This window comes from Cervus canadensis, chromosome 4 (assembly GCF_019320065.1).
Source record: "Cervus canadensis isolate Bull #8, Minnesota chromosome 4, ASM1932006v1, whole genome shotgun sequence".
Lineage (NCBI taxonomy): Eukaryota > Metazoa > Chordata > Mammalia > Artiodactyla > Cervidae > Cervus > Cervus canadensis.
In genome coordinates this window covers 50,855,588-50,879,444 of record NC_057389.1, presented here as the reverse complement: position 1 = coordinate 50,879,444, position 23,857 = coordinate 50,855,588, and the positions used below count along the sequence as shown (strand labels likewise).

The 23,857-nt window shown below is 39.7% G+C and overlaps 1 protein-coding gene and 1 non-coding gene across 8 annotated transcripts in view; one reads left to right on the top strand and one right to left on the bottom strand.

Annotated features, from left to right (window-relative positions):
* PPP2R2B (protein phosphatase 2 regulatory subunit Bbeta) overlaps positions 1-23,857 on the bottom strand; it is a 514,293-nt gene that overhangs the window by 270,597 nt on the left and 219,839 nt on the right. The window contains exon 2 of one of the 7 annotated variants that reach the window (XM_043465077.1): positions 19,132-19,216. The exons of the other annotated variants lie outside the window; for them this stretch is intronic. Within the exon in view, the coding sequence (XP_043321012.1) occupies positions 19,132-19,168 (37 nt within the window). The 5' untranslated portion in view covers positions 19,169-19,216. The remainder of the gene's footprint in view (positions 1-19,131; positions 19,217-23,857) is intronic. 7 annotated transcript variants of the gene reach the window in all.
* TRNAC-GCA lies at positions 2,725-2,796 on the top strand. Its single transcript has one exon. It is a non-coding gene; the product is annotated as a tRNA-Cys (tRNA).

Below are 23,857 nucleotides of genomic sequence, written 5' to 3'. Positions count from 1 at the left end.
GTACAGATAACCAGTAGAAGATTCATCATTTGTGTTGAAGGGTGACAAGAATATCCCCTCCTCTTAAGGTTAACCAGAAACTGTTTTATTGTAAGGAAAACAGATGCTGCTAATTCTTCAGAGATACCCTGTATTTTATGATCATTACAGCCTAATGATTTGGGTTAGGGTCCCAGCTCCACTGGTTGTAAGTTGTGTGACTTTTGGTTAAGATACAAAACCTTCCTGAGCCTGGTAATAAGGTGATGATCACACAACCAATCTAACTGATTTATAAATGCAACCATTCATATTTAATACTCAACAATATGTCTAATACATAATAAACAGTATCTATTATTTTCATTATCCTTATTAGTTTTCAAATTGTGGCAGAAAATTCACTATTAGGTCTACAAGTAATTCTGCCCAAAACTCTCTGCCCATTCAACTGCCAACAAACATACTGTAGTCGATATACCAGTTGATGAATTCTCAAATGGATGAAAAAAATTCTCACTCATTCCCCACCCTTATCACACACATATCCCCCGCCCACTTGGAGTGCGAACTCCTGTGAAATCTCTTACAATGTGTATTTTGCCTGTGGTTCACCACAAACTTCTTAAGGCTCTTCACTGGGGAATGTCTCTGATAATGTGATTTTTAAAAAGTTCCAAACAGTATGGAAGTTCCTCAAAAAACTAAAAATAGAGTTGCCATATGATCCAGTAATCCCACTCCTGGGCATATAACAGAAAAACTCTAATTCAAAGAGATACACGCACCCCTGTGTTCACAGCAGCAGTACTCACAACAGCAATACACGGAAACAACTTAAATGCCCATCGTCAGATGAATGGATAAAGATGACTAGGGACACATATGCAATGGAATATTACTCAGTCATAAAAAAGGATACAATAATGTCACATGCAGCCATATGAATGGACCTAGAGATTATCATACTAAGTGAAGTCAGAAAGAGAAAGACAAATACCATATGATATCACTTCTACATGAAAGCTAAAGTATGACAAGAAGGAACTTATTTACAAAACAGAAACAGATTCACAGACATAGAGAACAGACTTTTGTGGTTGTCAAGGAGAAAGGGGTAGGGTAGGAATAGACTGGGAGTCTGGGATTAACAGATGTGAGCTATTATATAGAGAATAGATTAAAAAAATTAAGGTCCTACTGTATAGCACAGGGAACTATATTCAATATCCTGTGATAAACAATGGAAAAGAACATGAGAAAGATGTATAACTGAGTCATTTTGCTATACAGCAGAAATTAACACAGCATTGTAAACCCACTATATTTCAAAAAAATAAATATTTAAAAACACAAAAAGGAAAGTCCTCTCTATGACCATATGATAGCAATGCATTGGCAGGTCTCCTACACAAGGGTATTTTGTCAAGATTATTGTATCAGAAACCATGGCAAGAACTGTGTTTATTTTCTGATTTCCTTGGCTTAAGGTACTGAGTCAGAATGAGACGACCCTGTTCCAAATTCCAGCTAACTGGACTCCAGTCATATTTTGTACAGTTGAGCTGATTCTATTTAGCTCCTGGAGGAATGCTATTTGCTTACTTTCCTGAGATGAATCCTTAGTAACTGCTGTTCTCTCTACTTCTGGACCTCTCAGGGTAGAAGGTGTCTTACAGGTTCTGCGGTTTGCTAAATGAGTGGCAGCCACGTATCTGTCATATGCAAAGAACAAACATTTGTGCAGTTCTGAGAACTGTTCCTTCTAGTGACAAGTCATTGCCCAAGGTCAGAGCTAGCTGCAAACCCAGAGGTAGTCTGAGGACATATTGATCAGCCTTGTGCTGAGATCTTTACTGAATAATTGGTACAATACTCCCTTGGTGAGATCAGCGAACTTTTTGACAATTTGCAGCCCCTGAACTTGTCTTCTACATAAAACACATTAAGAGTCTATGTTCCTCTGAAGCTCACAGGCTTCAGAATATAGCTCCTGCCCATGTATCCATCCATGCATCCATTCATCCATCAACAAATATGTATTGAAGTCTTGATGTTAGGTGCTATGACAACAAATGGCAGCATCAATAATAATGGTAGTGTCCTGGAGGAGTCTATAATTTAGAAGCAAAAATAATCCATAAGACAAATATGTTAGACAGTCAGATGGCAGATGGGAGAAGAAAATCATGTGACCATGAAGTGCCACAGTGAAGCACTAGGACAGCACGTTCAAAAGAAATAAAATAGGAGCCACATATGTGGTTTCAGATTTTCTAGTAAGTACACTAAAACTAAAAAAAAACCCCAAAGAATATTATCTCTCATTAATTTTATAATTTATATTTTATTTAACCAATGTATTAAAAATATAATTTTTACATGCAACCAATATTAAAATGTTATTAATGTTATATACTGAACTAAGTCTTTTAAGTCTTCTGTGTACTTGACACTTAGAACATGAAAGTCGCTCAGTCGTGTCTGATTCTTTGTGAGTCCATGGAATTCTCCAGGCCAGCATATTGGAGGGGGTAGCCTTTCCCTTCTCCAGGGGATCTTCCCAACCCAGGGATCGAACCTAGGTCGCCCACCATTGCAGAGGGATTCTTTACCAGCTGATCCACAAGGTAAGCCCTTGACACTTAGAGCACATCTCAAATGAAATAACCACCTTTCAAGTACACAGTAGCCACATGGGCGGTGACCTTTTTGGATAGCATACCTCTAGGAAATTCAGGGGCTTCCCTGGTGGCTCAGAGGTTAAAGCATCTGCCTGCAATGCGGGAGACCCAGGTTCGATCCCTGGGTTGGGAAGATCCCCTGGAGAAGGAAATGGCAACCCACTCCAGTATTCTTGCCCGGAGAATCCCATGGATGGAAGAGCCTGGTGGGCTATAGTCCATGGGGTCGCAAAGAGTTGGACACGACTGAGCTACTTCACTTACTTACTCACTTAGGAGATTCAAAAACAGGGAATAACTGCCTCTAGAATAGAGGAATCACAGATGCTGACTCATGAGGAATCTGGGTATTTGAACGGAGTTCTGGGCTAAGTTTGCTCCCTAGTTCCAACCTGCAGTAAAAGAATGCCTTTCTCAGTATTTTATGAGCCCTTGGTGAGAAGGTTCTACGTTTGTATCCCTAAAAGTGAGTCTAGCATACATCCATTCTGGTGTTAAAGTCTTCACCTGCTGAATAAAATGCATGAAAGAAAAATAAAAACAGCTGTCTCCCACTTGCCAGAGCCTGTGTTGGTATTTTGCATTAATTCTCTCTAACACAATGATTTGCAAGGAGCCACACATATCTCCATTTTATAGGAGAGGAAGCTAAAGCACAGAGTAGTTAAATGATTTTCCAAGATCACAGAGCTAGGAAGAAGGAAGGAAAAGAGGAATGGGCAGATGGAACAGGAGGGAGAAGATATAGGCAGAAAGATGGGGGTAGATTACAGCTTAGAGTTAAAGTGAGGGTGAGAACAGGACCCAAGATATGCAAAGCATCTGCCCTTTACCCCATCCCTATAGTTTGCGTGTGTCTGTTTGTGCATGTGTTATATTAACACATTTACGGCTAACTAGCTCATTTAACAAATCTTAAACAAATCCTTATATACTATACTTTGGACCACCACTCTGTCTCTTCTGATAAGATTTCCTTGAAATAATGAACAAAAACAAATTCCTAGCTTCCAAGGGCAAAGGGCATTTTGGGCAGTGAGAATTAAAGACATCCTGGTCAAAAGAGGCATGAGAGGTTAACTCAATCTTCCTCAGTTTGCCCTCTTATCACCTCTTTAAAGGGGATCTCTATCCTCCCAAGAGGAGAAGAGGGTGACAGAGGATGAGATGGTTGGATGGCATCACTGACTCAATGGACATGAGTTTGAGCAAACTCAGGGAAATGGTGAAGGACATGGAAGCCTGGTGTGCTACAGTCCATGGCGTTACAAACAGTCAGACATGACTTAGCAACTGAACAACATCCTCCCTGTAAAAGGACTATGTCCCCAGCCTGTCTCTTCTACTCCTTGATGGCTGAGTACCAGAAGACTGTTCCACACAGAGACCTCCAGTCTCCTTCGTATAACTTCTAATTAGTTAGGAGCTAGCTCTCATTGTGCTCTACACGAAACTCTTCTTCAGTCAGATTATCACTTGCCTCATATTTTTGATGCTGGTAGGGGTGGCAAGCATTATTTATGTAGCACTTGAATTAAAGGAAGCACAGATTCAGATTGAGTCCTAAAATGCAGATGCACTTTCTAAAAAGTTAAAAAATCTGTTTTTGTATCAGCTGGGAGGTAAGTCTAAGAATTAGAACTTGCCCCTATAAAACTTAATATTGGGACTTCCCGGGTGGCCAGTGTCTAGGACTCCATGTTCCCAATGCAGAGGGCCTGGGTTCCATCCCTGGTCAGGAAACTGGACCCCATATGCTGCAACTAAAGTTGTGGCTGTGTGCCACAAGTGAGATCTAGCTCAGCCAAATAAATAAATAAATGAGAGTAAATTGAAAAATAACTTTAATATCAAGCAAATCAAAACTACAGTGAGGTATCACACCTCCTATCAGTTAGAATAGCCATCTTCAAAAAAATCTACAAATAATAAATGCTAGAGAGTGGAGAAAAGGGAACCTTCCTATACTGTTAGAAATTGTAAATTGGTACAACCATTATGAAGAACAACATGGAGATTTCTTACAAAACTAAATATATAACTACCATATGATCCAACAATCTCGGTCCTGGGCATATATCTACAGGAAACATAATTCAAAAAGATACATGCATCCCAATGTTCACTGTAGCACTATTTACAATAGCCAAGACTTGGAAGCCACCTAAATGTCCATCAGCAGAGGAGTGGATAGAGAATGCGTGGTACATATACACAATGGAATATTACTCGGGCATAAAAAAGAGAGAAACGATGCCATTTACAGCAACATGGACACAGAGACTGGCATATTGAGTGAAGTTAGACAGAAAAAGACAACTGCCATATGATACTATATGTGGAATCTAAACAAATGGTACAAATGAACTGATTTACAAAACAAATAGATTTACAGATGTAGAAAACAAACATGGTTACCATGGGAGAAGCAGGGGAGGGATAGATTGGAACAGATACGGGCTTCCCAGGTGGCAGTAGCAGTAAAGAATCCGCCTGCCAATGCAGGAGACATAAGACATGTGGGTTCAGTCCCTGGGTTGGGAAGATCCCCTGGAGGAAGAAATGGCAACCCACTCCAGTATTCTAGCCTAGGAAATCTCACGAACAGAGGAGCCTGGTGGGCATACAGTCCATGGGGTCACAGAGTCGGAAACAACTGAGCAACTAACAGTTACACACACACACACATACAAAACATTCACTTTGCTGGACAGCTGAAACTAACACAACATTGTAGATCAATTATACCCCAATAAAATTTAAAAAAACTTAACATATCCTTTTCTTTTTAACTATAGCTTAGGAAAAGACTTTTAAATCTGCTGACCATGTGGAGTAGTCATCAGTGACTCGGAGAGCCTGAATTCTGTTAAAAATAAAATTGCAAACCAGAACAATAAAACAAGATAAAGTTCTAACTTGCTGCTTTTTGGCTGTGTCTGGATGGCCACTAGCCTACCCTACCCTGGGGGTAGGGAGGAGGAGACAAGGACTAAAATGCAAAGAGTGTTACCATTATGGCAACTTTATTCTTTCCAAATGTTTATTTTTGTTCCCTTAGGGTATCAGGAAGAGTTTGTTCTAACAGTTCTCAGTTCCTGGCTGAGTTGTTGCCAGGAAGTCAAGTTTATCTTTAGCATCATCTCTGGGCAAACAGCACAGAGGAAAATGATATTTGAGGCCAAATGTTGAAAACTCAAGTTTTATGTAGCTTGAGCAGAAAAAGCAAAGAGCAAAAATGAAAAGCTAATATTCTTGGTTCTGTGTTTTCTCTACAAGAAATTTTCCTTAGAGGAGAAATAGTAGTGGAAAGAGGATGGGCTTTAAAGACCAATAGCTTTGGGTTCAAATTCAGGCTTGGTCCACTGGTGCCCCATCAAGGACTTTTGGATAAATTTAATTCAACAAACATTTAGCTGAATGATTCCTCTGTACCAGATACTTGGCTCTCACAGAACTTAAAGTCCAAGTAAATTAGTTACCTCTCTGAAACTCTTTTTACAACTAATAGAAGAAAATGCATGCCTCTTTGTAGGGTTCTTTTGACAATTACATGAGATAACATATGTAACATTACACAGACCAGTGCTTAGGTAAAGTGACAAATCTTAGTTTGTTTTCTCTGTCCTTCGGATATCCAAAGTAGTCTCTCAGTCAACTTGAGGTTTAAAAGTACTGTTCTAGGATTTAACTAAAAATAAAACCAACAGAGAGTTTCATAAAACCTAGACACTCTGCAAATATGCTGTTTTTTGGCAGGTCCACGACAGCCAGAATTCAAAGATCAGTCTCAGATTATATCACTTCCAATAGTCCTACTTTGACTCCAACTTGGTTTTATGCAATAGCACTGAAACATATACATTACCATGCGTAAAATAGAGAGCCAGTGGGGGTCTTCTGTGTGACACAGGAAACCCAAAGCCGGTGCTCTGTGACAACCTAGGGGGTGGGATGGGGGTGGTTCAAATGCATCCCTATGGCTGACTCATGTTGATGTATGGGAGAAAGCATCACAATATTGTAATTATCCTCTAATTAAAAATAAAAAATAAATTGCCTTTTCAATTACCAGTATGGTATATGTAGCATAAAAATCAGAGTTATAAATGATGCTGAAACATTAGAACTGCTCATTCAAAATTATTCATTGATTGTCTATAATATGTGAGACACAGTGATGAAATTTAAGTCACAGAAGAACCAGATGTGTCCCTGACCTGATGCATCTATCCCTCTAGAGGGAAAGATATAAAGTCTACCCTCAAGGAGGCTACGAGGCTACAACCAGCAACAGAAACAAGGCAGACCTGCATTAAATAACAGTGGCCAATATACTATTTTATAAGCATTACGAATTAGAATCCCTGATACTAGGGTTCAGAAGAGATGACATAGTCAAGGAGACTTTGGGGGAAATACAGAATTTGAGCTGAGATTTTTAAAGATGAGAGAGGATTTTTCAAGGTCTTCTATTCTCCCTATAACATAAAAATCAAGTGCATCAAAACTCAAAGCAGAAGTTAGAGGCAGTAACACCTTCTCTATCAGAATGTGTGTAGTCCTCTCTTTGCTCTTTAATTATTCACTAGTACCAATTCTACCTGGGGTCCATCTCATCCAAAAGGCAGCATTAACTATGCCTGGGTAAAAGATACATGGTTAAAGTATCATTGCAGCATTTTTAAAAGAGCTATTCTGTCCAACTGACTCTGCTTCCCTTTCCCTCCCAAAAGGAAAAGAAAAGCACAGGTTAAATGCACTGTATGCCTTTCCCAATTGTCCTACAACCAAGTACTGACTATTAGAAAGTCTGGCTCCTAAACTCTCAGTTGGCAAATTCAGTTAAAATAATTTTTAAATGCAGACTTTTTTGTCCTGATGCTTAAAAATTATACAGGTGTCAGCTATGAATAATGACCAAGTTGGGTCTTGATTCCATCATTTTTATTAGCTATTTAATGACATTTGGTAGTGTACTGAACATTATTCTTGGCGAAGTACACAAACCTAGTTATTTTGGGGCTTGCAATCAAACTACTTTATCATAAGAGAGATTGTGAAACTGTCCCCCTGCCCTCAGCAGTACTGGAGTACAGCAGATTAGGTTTTAAATAGTCTCGAGGGAAATGTGGTCCGAAGGAGCTCAGATTCTACTCTATCCATTCCTAAAGGGGGCGGGGGGGGGGGGGGGGGGGGGGGGGGGGCTTCCTAATGGACTATAAGACTAGAAAGTCATTGGTGTTCTCTCACAAGAGAGAAAAAAGGTACAAGTTAAAAGATAAAATCTCATTGTCCTTTTTGGCCACAACTAACCACGTGATTCTTACTTTCTCAAAGCCTCTGCATTCTTCTCTGACTTGGAAGTGGTTCTGCTCACCTCATCTATTTTACAGAATTATCGTGACCATGAGATAACAATTTCAAAAGTATATTAAAATATTCCAAAATGTCTGGCAAATAAAACTATCTTCTTCTCTGGTTTCCTTGGATCTTTGTTCCTCCTTCCCACACACTAACAAACTGTTGGCAGAATCTTCTCTTGTTGGACTTCAAATTCTTTAAACTCTACTTCCAGAGTCCCTATCATGATATCTCACTTGGAGAACTGAAATAGCTTCCTAAATGACCTACCTCCAACCTATTTTTTTCCCAACAATAGCCAGAGTGAGCCTAAGAGTACATATTTTATGTTGACCCAAGGATAAATGGGTCCTAAATCCTTAACCTAGCCTTTAGTTCCTGACATAATACTAGCTCCACTTTACCTCTCCTCTTTCTCCCTCCTTAAGAGTCCACACTCCAGCCATTTTCAACCCTGTAAAGTTCTCTAAAGGTGCCATGCTTCCTTTGGCTTCTGGACTTCTGTTCTTTCTATTGTAGCCCATATCCATCACCTTCCTTGTGTCAGTTCAACTCCTATCCTGTTCTCAGTTTAGAGTCAAGGAAAACCACTGTGTCTGGTGTGTAGGATTCAAGGCAAGGGCATTCTCCTGGCCACCAGCAGCTTTTCCTTCCCATCCCTACCCTCACCATCACCACCCTCATCACCACCACCACTAGAGGGTTTATGACATGGCAGGCATGTGCGAGGCACTCTCCATGAGTACTCTACTGAGTCTTCACCATAAATCCATGAGTTGACAGCAGCCGTAGAAGCCTATATTTACCTAGTACAGTATGCCAAAACTGGTTCTAAGTATTTCACAGGTATTATCCCAGACCTCAGGATAATTCTCTGAGGTAGGTACTATTTTTATCTTACCGACTGATAAGGAACTAAAGTCCAGATAGATTTACTAAATCATCTAGCTCTACAGCTGGGAGTTTGAGCTCCTGTAGTTTGACTTTGAAGTCTATTATTGATTCATGGAAGGTTTTATCATCATTTTATTTATTTATTTAAAATTTGTTACATGCTACAAATGTTGTAGTGGAGTTCTTTCTTTCTTTTTTTGACTGAGCAGGGCAGCATGTGGGATCTTAGTTCCCTGACCAGGGATTGAACCTGCACTCCCTGCTGTGGAAGCATGGAGTCTTAACCACTGGCCCACCAGGGAAGTCCCCACATCACCATTTTAGAGATGAGGAAACAGATGGTCGAGTAAACTGCCTAAAGCGGTCAAGTCAGGATTTGAAGGACCAGTGAGTGAGATGTCCCACTGTTTCTCCCCATCACTTTATACGTCCTCCTTCATCATACTGCATTACGACTGCCCACCAGCTTATTGGATTCCCTCACTAAACTGCAAGCTTCGTTTTCTTTAATTTTTAAAAACAGTTTTAGATTGACAGAAAAATTTAACAAACAGCACAGAGGATTCCCATATACCTTTTGCAGAGTTTTCCCTTCCCTATTATGAACATCTTATGTTAGTAATAGGACATTTGTTATGATTAATACACCAGTATGGATATATTACTATTAACTCAAGTCCATAGTTTAATTCCTATATTCTAAGTTTTTACCTAATGTCCTTTTTCTGCTCTAGGATCCCTTCTAGGATACTGTTACATTTAGTTGTCATGATTTCTTCGGCTCTTTTTGTGACAGTTTCTCAGACTTTCCTTGCCTTTGGTGACCTTCACAGTTTTGAGGAATATGATCGGGGTACTATAGATTGCCCCTTTACTGGAATTTGTCTCATGTTTTTCTCCTGACAGAAGATCACAGAGGTTAAGTGCCATTTTCATCACATCCTATTAATATAGTTTATGACTGTTTCAGTGGACTTTGATCACTAGCTGAAGTAAAATTTGTCAGATTTCTCCTCTGTATAGTTAGCTTCCTATCCTCATTCCCCACCTTCCTAAACGTCACTCTGTAGAGAGAAGACTATGTGTGGTCCACACTTAAGAAATGGGGAATTATGCCCTTGAGTCTGAGTCATCTATATAATTTACTTGGCATTCTGCAGGGGAGATTTTTCTCTTCTCTTCCATTTGCTCATTTATTTAATCCTTTCTTTATATCAGTATGGATTCATGGACATTTATTTTATACTACTTTATTTTTTCTATAATTATTCCACTTGAGACATTGGGAACTCCTCCAGTTGGCTCCTGTTGACATACTCTCATCAATATAGGTTTTGTTTTTTTTTTTTTTTTGAGCACTTCCTTCCATTTTGGCACGAAGAGACTCTGACATCTCATCTATTTCCTTTTCCAGTCCCCAGGTCAGATATTTCTCCAAGGATTCCTGGTTCCTTTCATTGGAGAATGGTTTCAGAAATCAAGATCTGGGTGCCAACTGTATCTCTTGCTACAGGGGTGTCATTTCTTTTAGGCTCTCCCCATTGACACAGAAAGAAATATATGTAGGTATGCAAATCCATATATGTTCACATAATTATAACTATTTCCTTATGCAATCATGTGTATCTGTGCTCTCCTGTGCTTAGTCGTGTCCGACTCTTTGCGACCCCTTGGGCTGTAGCCCACTAGGCTCCTCCGTCCATGGGATTCTCCAGGCAAGAATACTGGAGTGGGTTGCCATGCCCTCCTCCAGGGGATCTTCTCAACCCAGGGATCGAATCCACATCTCCCACATTGCAGGCAGATTGTTTACCATCTGAGCCACCAGGGAAGCCCAAGAATACTAGAGTGGGTAACCTATCCCTTCTCCAGGGGAATTTCCTGGCCCAGGAATCCAACCAGGGTCTCCGGCATTGCAGGCAGATTCTTTACCAGCTGAGCTACCCGGGAAGCCCCCACATGTGTCTATATAAAGTTAAATAGGAGTTCTTTCTGATGTCTCCAACTCTAATTCATTACCACATGCATCACTCTAACCTTCTGCCCTTGTTTTTCTATAAATTCCACGACAACAATGGGCAATGACTACAAACCTCTTAAAGGTGATAGTATTCTTTATTCATGGCTGTATCCCAAATACAGTTGGCACCTATAATACACATGTTGACTGACTGCTGAGTTGACCCAATAATTTCAATTCTGGAAGGGACTACACAGGAATTTGCAAATGTCACCAAATATGGATTTCAAAGACTAAACTCACAACAATTTATTAGGGCAACAGTACAAGAGGGTACACTAACAAAGGTCTGATTTAAGTGTGTTTATTCAACTTTGTGAAGGGAAAATGACAGTAATACATCTAAGCTACACAAAAAGGATTCAGACTTCCCTGAAAAGGATTCAAGTGGCATAAAATGGTTTGTTTCTCCATAGCAATTTACATATATTAAAAGAGATAATAGGCATAATCATTGTCAAAATAGAGCTTCCACCCTGTATAATGTCTTAATATATGCTGGAAGTTCCTGACAAACAGGCACAAAGCCCCAGCGGATTATGCCCTAAGTGGGGGATGACTCTAATAGCAACAGTGTAAAACCAATCTCACATTTCTGGGAAGGAAAATAAGACCCGAGAACAGCCTTTGAAGGCGAAGGGGAAAGTACAAAGGGAAGATGCTCAAGTGATACATCAGCTGAATGGGAAACTGAGTGCTAATGTGACACTCTGCATCCATGATGCTAATTTATATCTGGGTGAGCGTGTGCACTGACACAGAGTAGACTTGAAGAGGTCTATATTATACCTTGGAGGAGCTCATCTTCAATCTCTTGGAAGGGTACTTGCTTTATACTGGGGACTGCCTTACATGGGATACATTATGTAGATTCTGTGTCAGTTTCATATGACAAAATCACTTGCCTCTGTAAATCTATTCCAGATCGTTTCCATTCTGTCCCTTACACTGCAGCCAGAATAATCTTTTTGATAAACAAATTTGGTCACAGCTCCCCATCTTCCCTACATTTTAACATTCTGCCTGACTCCTGGGATAAAAAGCGATAAAGACCTCATATGCCCTCAAGGTCCTGCAAGATCAGGCTTCCGTCCAATGCCCACCTTGCCACAGGGGTCCCCTTTTACTTCTCTGAATGCACATTCTTTTTGCTGCTACTACTGCACATGTTAATACATCTTTGCCTCTGCTCCTCAACACAGCTAACTCCTACTAAGGCTTCAGGATGTAGCCCATTCACCTCTTCACCTGAGATGCCTACCCTGTCCAGGTCACTCTCATAGCACCACAAACTCTTCCTCTGCAGTGCTTGTCACAGCTGTACATTTGTCTTTTAGTCTGTGGTTAATGTATTATATCAGATGGCCTTGTTACTCCACATTCCTGGCACCTAACCCCATCCCAGGCATACAGTAAGTGCCTCCCAAAACATCTACTGAAGAAATTAAGGAGAAAATGACCACACAATCCACCTACCTATTGCCAAGACTTTCCTGAACATTAAAACTCCTCTTTGGATTCTGAAGGATATGTCATTTCACATTAGAAATGTGGTTGGTCACCCTTGTGATGAGTGTAAGAAATGTCACTGCTAGGCCAAAGATATAGGAAATTCCTTTTATCAAATATGTCATTAGCACACTGAAATAGGTGTTATGTGGAAGTGAACATAAAGGGGACATGAAAAATAATCTTATGCCAAAGAGGTCAGCTATGGCGTCCTAATGCTTTACTAGTACTAATTGTTAAGATCATTGTTATCAAGTAATTTTGCTTTATTTCACAAAATCACAAATGCTACTATTAACTTTCAAACTCTCATCATTGTGCCTGGATTTTATTCAACCAATATTTACTGAGCATACTCACTGTATGTCAGGTACTGTTTTAGATTCTAGGATAAATGCTGAGCAAGAGACACAAGTTCTCACCTTTGAGGAGAGGAGAAGCCAAAACACATTGATAGTCCTTTCAGATGAGTAAACTACAAGTGAGTGTGTGTGTGATTAGTTTTGATGAGCAAAGAAGTCATGTGCTATGGCCCGATGCTCCCAGTAGCACTATTTACAACAGCCAGGACATGGAAGCAACCTAAATGTCCATCAACAGAGGAATGGAAAAAAGAAGATGTGGTACATATATACAATGGACTATTACTCAGCCATATAAAGGAGTGAAACTGGATCATTTGTAGAGACGTGGATGGACCTAGACAGTGTCATACTCAGTGAAGTAAGTCACGAACAGAAAAACAAATAACGTATATTAATGGATATATGTGGAATCTAGAAAATGGTATAGATGGTCCTTTTTGCAAAGCAGAAATAGAGACACGGAGAATAAATGTATGGATACAAAGGGAAAGGGGCAGGTGGGATGAACTGGGACATTGGCATTTACCATATACACTATCGATATCACGTATAAAATTGAAAACTAATGAGGACATATTGTATAGCACGGGGAACTCTACTGAACGCACTGCTGTGACCTGAGTAGGAAGAAAATCCAAAAGGGAGGGGCTACAGGTATCTGTCTGACTGATTCATTTTGCTCTATGGTAGAAAATAACACAACATTGTAAAGCAACTATACTCCAAGAAAAATTAACTTAATGAGAAGTCACGTGCTATGGGAGTGCGATCATTCCCACCATCTCAGCATGCTCTCAAGTGATCCAGTGCCTCAACAGAATAACCTGCAATCTGTGGTTGCATGTCAAGTGGAACACAGTGTTTTCACTTGATTAAGGATGAAAGGATTTTACAATTTATTGTCATGGTTTCCCATAAGGATTTATATGTATTTACTTCCTTGGGTTAAATAAAAGACTAGGGAAGATGCCAGGTCTATCTTTTCTAAGGAGTCATTCTAAACCCTCAAAACCTCTAGTGCCAATTTTGATGTACCCCCAAAAGATTAAAGTGCCTTGTTCTCAAAGATGCCTATCTCAACAGAGCATCTGTTTCATACCAAGAGAGTTTTCATTGAGGGGTTTTGGTGATAAGCACTGCAAGGAGTAGTTACTGTCACAGAAAGTTTTAAGGACAACTACAGAGAGATTGTAAATTTTGCAAAGGTTGAGACGAGACTCTCTTGAAAATCATTATAAACCTTAAGGCTTAGGGCAGTGTTTGGAACATAACTGGCTCTCAATATTTACGCGTTACATGTTTGAACAAGTACTACTTTGAGGAAATCAGCTAGTAGAAGCTTGGGACCAGAGCAGAGCAAAAAAGAGAAAAATTACTACTGCAGGGGCTTGTTTAGCAAGAGGAAAAGTCACACAGAGAGGGCACCAGAAGAGTACTCTCTTCATCCTGTTTGACAAAGATGGCAGACCTAAGAGGGGCTGAAGCAGGGATAATCTCAGTGACAGACAGTGGCACCCCGAGGTCCCACAGCTCCAGACTATGCTCCTGTCCACTGTCTCCAATGGAGAAGAACAATCAGCAGATTGATAAATTCTTCCATTTATACCCCTGAACAAAATAAACTAATCGCATCTTTGTCTTTAACCTAACAAATCATAGCTTGATTACAGGTCATTAGTGACCATTAATACATGAAACTGCGTTTCACTAGTATATCTGAATTATAGCCGTGCCTTTCACATTAGCTCAATCAAGCTTCCAAAAGGAACCCCATTCCCACCACTACTGGGGCCTCAAGCAGGACTTAAACTAATAATTAGCCTCTGGAATTCAACTATGATGCAGAAGAATTCATTATTTTAGTTCACTGCAGATCTCCCTCGTGTAGATTACAACCAGCCATTCCCTTTAGAGTGGCGGCATGCTCTCTGTGCCCAAAGAGCCTACAACTGCCTCTCTCTGAACTTTCTCAATTATCCCCAATGGTGGCTGATGCAGTGGCCAGCAACAGGGGCCTGTCTGTCTGTCACTAGTATAGACAGTCCTAAGTTCACAATAACACAACGGCTGATGAGAGTGCAGACAAGACTGTCGGACACTGAAGTGACAGGAAGAGAGTTTATCTGGCAAAAAAGTAGAGGCAAGGTTGAGAAAATATATATATATATATATATGTGTGTGTGTGTGTATGTTTATACACACATATTCTCATATATATGTGGGTTTCCCTGGTGGCTCGGCTGGTAAAGAATCTGTCTACAATGTGGGAGACCTGGGTTCGATCCCTGGGTTGTGAAGATTCCCTGGAGAAGGGAAAGGCTACCCACCCTAGTATTCTAGTATTCTGGTCTGGAGAATTCCATGGATTGTGTAGTCCATGGGGTCACAACGAGTCAGACACGACCAAGTGACTTTAAATATATATATGTGTGTGTGTGTATGTATGTCAACCAGGTAGTCCAGAGATTTTTTTTTTTAGAATGCATCTGGGGCTCTGAATCATCCCTATGAGAAGCCAAGACCTTGAAAAGAACTGGAGAACTGCCAAGCCTCCATTTCACTTTGTGCCAAGCAGTCAGAGAGGCACATTAGTGATTAACAGAAATTAACGATCTCAGAAATGTTTGAGGACTTTCTAACATAACAATTGTCATCTGGGAGTAAATCCATGGTCCAGCTCATCTAATGTTTGGTTGCTTCAAAAAAAAATATCCCCTAGGGAATGCCACTTTTGACTACTAATGTGCTGAATCCATGGAATTAAAAGGGGTTGCTAACAAGACAAGTAACAGAAGCCCACATATGGCTAAAACCATTTTTACTTTTTATTCTAGGTTAGCTACCAAGCTCAGGACTCACATTCAGCTCAACATGTACAATGACAGCACAGAGTTCCATGCTGTTAAAAATCTCTCTCAAATAAACTGCCCCACTCAGTTCTATATCATCCCTGTGAAAAAGTTAGGTTATGAACAACAGAGTAATATTAGAAAATGCAGACTCTAGAGTCAACTGCTGTTTTCAAATCTTGGCTTTTCCACTTACTAGCAGGACGACCTTCAGCAAGTCACATAGCCTTTCTAAACTTCACTTTTCTCATCTGTAAAACAGAGATAGTAAGGATGCCTACCAGGAAAGCTGAGCACTGAAAAATTGATGCTTTTGAACTATGGTGTTGGAGAAGACTCTTGAGAGTCCCTTGGACTGCAAGGAGATCCAACCAGTCCATCCTAGAGGAGATCAGTCCTGGGTGTTCATTGGAAGGACTGATGCTGAAGCTGAAACTCCAATACTTTGGCCACCTCACGCGAAGAGTTGACTCATTGGAAAACTGGGAGGGATTGGGGGCAGGAGGAGAAGGGGATGACAGAGGATGAGATGGCTGGATGGCATCACCGACTTGATGGGCATGAGCTTGAGTAAACTCCAGGAGTTGGTGATGGACAGGGAGGCCTGGCGTGCTGCGATTCATGGGGTCGCAAAGAGTCGGACACGACTGAGCGACTGAACTGAACTGAACTGACCTCATCTAGAGATTATAAAACTCAAGCTGGTAACTAATGTATAGAAATTCTTTAGTATGCTTAAACATGGCACCTAATAAGTGCTCAGGAAATGTGAATGGCTATTGTTTACCTCCTTTTTCCTCCCCCTACCAATCAGGGCCACCATCTTTGCCAGAACCATTATCACTACCATCTAACCCCTCCCCCCTCCATCCCCCCCCACAGGAAGATAAGGAAACTAAATCTCCAAGATGGACATTTTTCTGAAGTCAACAAACCACTAAGTTAGGTAGGACTAACTCATGTATCTTCTGACCCACACCATCATCCCCACCTGGAGTGCTTCATCCCTCTTTCCCTGCACCTTCCTCCTCCTCATCCATCAGGTCCCAGTTTAGCCATCTCCTTCTTCAAGAGCCTTCCTCCATCATCTCACAGTGCCTCGTCTTCCCCCCTTCACAGAACTTCTCAGACTACATAATAACTGCCTGTTGTCCTATCTGTGTCCCCCATGAGGACATGAGTTCCTTTAACAGAAGAGTCTAGGTGTATCTACTATACTTCTGCATCCCCAGTACAAAGCACAACACACAGTAAATGCTCAGTAAATGCTGAGTAAAGGAAGGGATGAATGGCAGACTCCCTTCATGCCAATCTGCTGCTACATCTTAAAGTCTTATTTCTCTTTGGAGCACAATTTAAGCAATCAAAGATTGCAACACATGACTTCATGCCCTATACTGCTATTACTTAATTTTAACCTGTCATTGAAAACTCAAGGCAATCTTAAGCAAATTCTAACAGAGTCCATTTCTGAAGAAAGTAGCTTAACTTGTGAAAATAATGCCTTGCATGGCACTTACATTATGATAATACACACATACACATTCATTTCATACCCTATGCTTATTTAATTTGGCTGGTGGCTCAGACGGTAAAGCATTTGCCTACAATGTGCGAGACCTGGGTTCAATCCCTGGGAAGATCTCCTGGAGAAGGAAATGGCAACCCACTCCAGTATTCTTGCATGGAAAATCCCATGGATGGAGGAGCCTGGTAGGCTATAGTCAGTCCGTGGGGTCGCAAAGAGTTGGACATGACTGAGCGACTTCACTTTCACTATGCTTATTTATGAACCTTAACCCCTTAGCATTTTGAAAGGGCACAGTCTTCTTACTTCGAAAGTGCTTTTCAGCAACATGTGGACTTGATGAAATATGGTGAAAAGCCAGCATTCATCCTTGCTATTTTCCCTCCTAACAAGCACTTAATCTTTTCACTCTGAACCATGGCTTTCTCATTTGCAGCTTTAGTGCTCTTGGAAATTTTGAGTCTAATATGATACAGACCCAAAAACATGACCAAACAACCAAATACTTCAGTCTTTCCCTCTCCCTCCCTCTCAGAGTAGGTAAAGAAGGCATAAAAGTTGGAAGCTTCGGGGAAATCTATTCAAAGTTCATCTAATCTTATATCATTAAAGTACTATTACTGAGGAAAAACCAAATAAAACTCAGCCCTCCCTCCAATCAATACTGTATTAGAATGCACTGAAAAAGTGATTTGGTTGGTAGGAATGATAAAAATGTACACTGAAATTACAATGAAATATGGCCCCTATATACTGAAATATACTCGTTATTAAAATAAGTCAGACAGAAAAGTGTAAGTTTTTCTAGAGCAATGAAACAGCTGGACTCTACCTTATATCACAAATACCCCCAAGGTATTATTTAAAAACAAACCCTGCTCTCTTATTGTCTTAAGAAAACACATTAAGGAATTTAACTTGTATGGAGTTTATATCAATGTATAAAGCTAAGGTTGTATAATTTCCTTGGGACACCAATGCCTGACACATCCTTATTTATAGACTGGAGAATATGCATAAACATATATACATACACAAAAATATACAATTTGCTTTCTTCTCCTGCTAAGTCATTGACCACCTTTTCTGTTTCATTTCCCTATAACAAATATTTATTTGGAAACTCTTCTTTCCCCATTCTTTCTCTCAAAAGGGACTCTTCTGTCTTACTCTTCACTTTGTCTCAGAGTTCTTATCTACATCTGTTACAAACTCCACTTCAAGGGAAAATCTCTGATGATTCTTTTTTCCTTAAATAAAAATACATAGTTCTTTTGTACTAAATTTTATTTTCCAGGGCTCCCAAAATGCAGCCACATGTCAAGCTAAAGGGTCTCCCTGAACAGTTTCAAGAAACAAATAAAAACAAGCCAGCAAAATTCCTCATGCTATGTCCTCCAAATCAGGTGGGACTATTTAGGGGTTATAATAAAAGGGATTCCAAATATTTAATACAGGTTGGAAGATACTGTCTTTCCCACATAGGGATTTCTAGATCTGCTTTCTAACTGAAAATTACCCATTTAGTAAGATGCTTCATTCTTCATCATACACAAATTAAGAAGCCCACATTGTCTTTCTTTGCCTGCCGACCCCAGCTCTTTTCTTCGTCTGGTTCACTAGCCTACTAGCCTACTCGACATACATCTCTATCGTCTCTAAAGCAGGGTCTATTCTTATCTTACCTAATCCCTTTCTGGTCATTTCTTGGCTAATTATTATTTGTCTTTGCCAGATACTAACACATCTCATCAAAACACATTCTTAGTTCTATTATAAAACAGTAAGTTCAACGATGCTTCCTATCTACACTTTGCTTTCCAAATGTGAATTAATGGATTTGGGTCCCACAGCACAACTTTTAAGCAATGGGAACTGTTTGACACTTCCATACTGCTGTTTTATTAAGAATAGTAGGTATAAATAATAATACTAATACCTTTGTTTCCATAGGTGATTTCATCTGGATAATTCATGCTTCATTATTGTGCCACTATTCTCTGTCTTGGGTTCTCCCTTGGGTCCTGTGACAAACATGGGGTTCAGATCCAGACTCCAGGAGGCATGAAGTGACAACGTTTGTTAACATACACAGGTGCATTACAGACTCCCCAGGTCCCCCCTGCTAGTGTCTTTCTGTGAGGTTGCTTCTGGGCGATCAAAATCCAGGCTATTGAGGGGACACCACCAACACTACAAAACCTCTCTAGGCTTCTGCCTCCCTAACAGGAAGTGCGCTGCCTTTGGGTTTTGGGAAGGAGTGGTTCTCAAAACGTTGCTGTGACCGCCAGCAACAGCACCTCCTGGGAAATCCTTAGAAAGCAAATGTTTAGGCCCCATCCCAGACCTATTACACTAGAAACTCTGGGGGGAGCCCAGCAATTTGTGTTTAAGCAACACGTCAAGTGATGCTACTAACATAAGAGTAGAAAACAACAGTCATGTGGCATCTAGGGAGTTTTAAGGAAGTCTGTGGTTAGGAGAGCTATCTTCACATAGTTAAAGAGGGATCATGTGCCCAGGACCAAGCTTTTGAGGTAAGGTTTCATATTGTATATTCATATTGTATTCATATTGTAAGGTTTCATTGCTAGGAGCAATGGTAAAAAAGAGAGAACACTCTGACACACAGAACAACTTGTAAGCAATTGGATGCATTCAGAAACAGAAGTCATCTCACTGATAAGAAGAGGCTCCCTTTCTCTTGAAGTGTTCAGAGGTATAAGATTATACTCTAGCAGAATCTATGAATCAGGCAAAAATAAGAAGTACTAAAAATAAAGAAGCAAGATTTTTTTCAAAAATAACAAAATTAAGTCTTAATAGAAAACTTCAAGATGCCACTAATATAGATAGAGGTTTATCATTAATCTATTATTAATTTTTTAGTATCTCAAAGCTATTACCTTTAAAAACTATCCTATTGGTGGTGTCTACAGTAGATAATGGATTTTCATTTCTTAATATTTTATCTCATATTTAGAAGAGATGAGCAGTTGGCTAAGTCTCTCATAAGATTCCATTTATTATTTTATGAGTTTATATTTATTATTTAAAAGAGACCAGTCACCACTAGCCAGAACTGATACTAGATCAAAGGTTATGGTTGGATTATTAACCTGTTTCTGTTTTGTAATCAAAACAACCGTCATTTGACAGCAATGATTTTGCTTTAGGACAGTTAGGTAACTAAAGTAATACTAGTGAAAAGACAACCTAACATGATTTCATCTTTATTACATGCTACATATTTGGCACTGTCCTGAGCACATTATATATACTGTAATACATATTTAATACTCACAGCAACCTTAAGAAGTTAAGCATTGTTAGTCTCACTCTGAGGAGACATCTGGGCTGAGAGGGGTTCAATAACTTGCCCAAGGTCATAGAACTAGTGAGGAATGGAGTCAAGAGACAAACTCAGTGTTTTTCAGAGTCAGGGCTCTTAATCCTTTGAGTATACTTTTTAGTATAATTCTGAACTATAGGGACTTGAAGGGCAGAAAGAATGTTTGGCCCAGAACAAATAACACTTACGATCATTTAAGGCTTCTAGATATACTAAAGACAACCAAGCAACTGTTTAATGAATCTTCAATCTAGGTCAGGTACTGAGCTAACCATTGTACAAATACTATCTCACTTGATCCTTACAACAGCCTTAGATGGTGGTTCCTCTTATTGTCATGATTGTGTTGTTGTTGTTCAGTCACCAAGTCATGTTTGACTCTTTGCAACCCCATGGACGGCAGCACCCCAGGCTCCCCTGTCCCTCACTATCTCGTGGAGCTTGCCCATGTTCATGTCGTGATTTTACATATGGGTACTTATAGTTAGAGGACTTAACTATTGAGCCCAGCTTCTTAATAAAGAATACACTACTCACATAGTTAAATGTAAAGGAAGCAAAATAGGTACTTAGCATGTAAAGACCACTCAGTAAATCTAACTTCCCTGTCCTTGGATTATGTTTCCAGGGGATAAGGATGGTGTCAGTAGTGATGAATTCATTGTCTTTCTTACCTATTTTCTTACTTGTCCCATATGGCAGCTATTTGTGAGTTAGATATTTGAGTGCTGTATTCAGTCTTGAAATAGAACGAAGTCCACTGACTGCTCCACATCTTTATAATCACCAAACTCTACCTCTTTGAGGCTTGCACCACTGGTGAGGAGTGTGGCCGAAACCTGCCCATGTGGCAATAGCAACAATAAATAACCTGAGGAATGAGAAATCCCACAACCGAGACCAACAATCAAAGGGTAATATGCCACATTGCTCTACCCAAACAACGTCATGCTAAGGATGGAGGTGGCTAATTAATGTCTTGCAAAATGAATACCTTTTCCCCAAATTGCAAGATTTCATCTACTTAAGAGTTCAATGAAACTTGATTTATTTAAGTATTCTAATCTCATGGGAAAGAGCTCTGTTTTTGGAATCAGAATCTCTGGACCTCAGTCAGGTCTTCACTACAAACCAGCCACGTGATCATGGACAAGTTGATGAACTCCACTGGGTCTGTTTTCTCACTGAGAAGATGAAACAAAATAAAACCTGCTCTCCAAATTTGTACCTCATAGGTAAGAGTTGAGAAAATACTTTGCAGAAATATAAAATCCCATCAGAAATATAAGAGGGGGTTATTATTTCAGTAACTCCTTCCTTGCCTAAAATTTGGCCACTGACATAACAACCTGGTTAGCCAAGTTGGTTTACTGAAAGACTAATTTGAAAGGTAAGAGGAAAGGAGACTGTTTAAAACTGATAATTAGTCTTGGTACACCAAGAACATCCAAGCGACTATCTGCCCAGTTGTTTTGATGGTTAAAAGGGACTCATTTCCAATGGCCTCACTTCTCTATAAGCTTGGAAATTCCCTTGGCATTCAGAGAATGTTCCTATGAACCAGACTGAGAAACCCTTCTGTGCAAGCAAAAAGGATTATCAGCAAGCCATTATGTCACTAAATAGGACAGAGACACTCTTGGTAGCTCCACAAGTGGGGGCTCAATATATTGTGCCAAAGACACCTTTAGATTCCTATTCAGGTTTCAAGGTGTCAAGATATTCACCTTCGCTGTCTACATAAAAAAGTAAAAATTAGCCTATATGCAGATTTGGTTGGGACAGCTATGATAAGAGATAGGGAAAAGGGCATTTTTTATGTAGAGAGAAAAAGAGAAATTTCATCTGGAGTTAAACCTGGAGAGATGAAAAAAAGACAGTATTTAGTACTATTGATTGCTTTTACATCTTATTGAGAGGATTCAACTAAGGGATTCAAGAACAAAGATAAAAATCAAGGAAACTGTCTTTGGTGCCTTCACATTCACCTTGGGCTATGGCTTCCCCTCAAGTTATTTGATAGATTAAGATGGCTTTATGATGTGACACCATCATCCTGCTTTTCCTATTATAGCGCTTTTCTTAAAATATTTTGTGATTAACACAAAAAAGTCTACATTTTCCCTGGGCCTGTATTTGGAAGGTAAATTCTTTTGTTTTGTTTTTTTTTTTTTCAAGTCACTGGTTGTTAAGCAATAAAGCCGATGGCTTGATCAGTTGCTCAAACTCTGGCTTATAATATCTTACCAAAGTTTACCCTCAATATACAAAAAATAGAGGTTATGGAGGTTGCTTAGATCATGGTCAATAACTGGGAAGGAAATCCAGGCTTCTCAGACATAAGACATGCCAAACTTTTTAAAGTCAAGGCCATCTCATCTTCCTGCTTCTGTCTCTCTGATAAAGCATACTTTTGCTGTCACTAATAGTCACTCTGCAATACACTACCCTTGACCAGCTGCCCCCAGGTGCCCCATTGCCAGTGGGCCTGGTTGTCATGAAACTACTGATTAAACATTTTAAGACTGGCTTAGGCAAAACATGCCAGAAATTCCTTCAGGGTAATTAAAACTACGTTCTGTGTCAATAAACACAGACGGTGAGATCCTTTATGTACAGAGGGGCTGGCTTCAACCCACACGATTTAGGATATTTTTTCTTCGATGAGTTTTCCATCATTGCAATTGATTTTCACTGACTCCTCCAAGACCCTTCTCCAGCCCCCTTATGAAATGATAGGTTGAGCTCACAAGTATCATCTTACCCTTACTGTTTAAGCCAAGTCACAAGACCAAAGGAGCTCTAAACCTAAGAGCCAAGCTCATTGCCAAAGCCCTTTCACTTGAACCTACAGGTAAGAGAACTTTAATGGAATTCTTGTTACAGAATTTGACAGTGTCCACTTTTCACTACTCTTCAGATTTTCATTTGAAGAGTTACTAATGGGACTTCCAAGAAAAAAGGAAGAACTTGGGTGAATATCTAGTACATTGATAGCCAGAGACTGATTCCTCACACATAACAGACACTCCATGAATTATTTTTCACTACAATGACAGCTTTATAATTTCCAGTGTGTAAACAATGCATGTAGGTATTGAAAACTGTCATACATTAGAAAAGATAAATAGTAAAAATAAAAGTTCCATTCCAGAGATAACCATCATTGGTATTTTGATAACTACTCTGTTCACTGAACTCTCACAGTTCATACAGAAATTTATATGTGAGGAATTACACTATATATACTTGTCTTATCACTGATGTGGTGAACTTTTTTAAATTGTCTTTTTTCTTGCTCACTTCTCCCCTC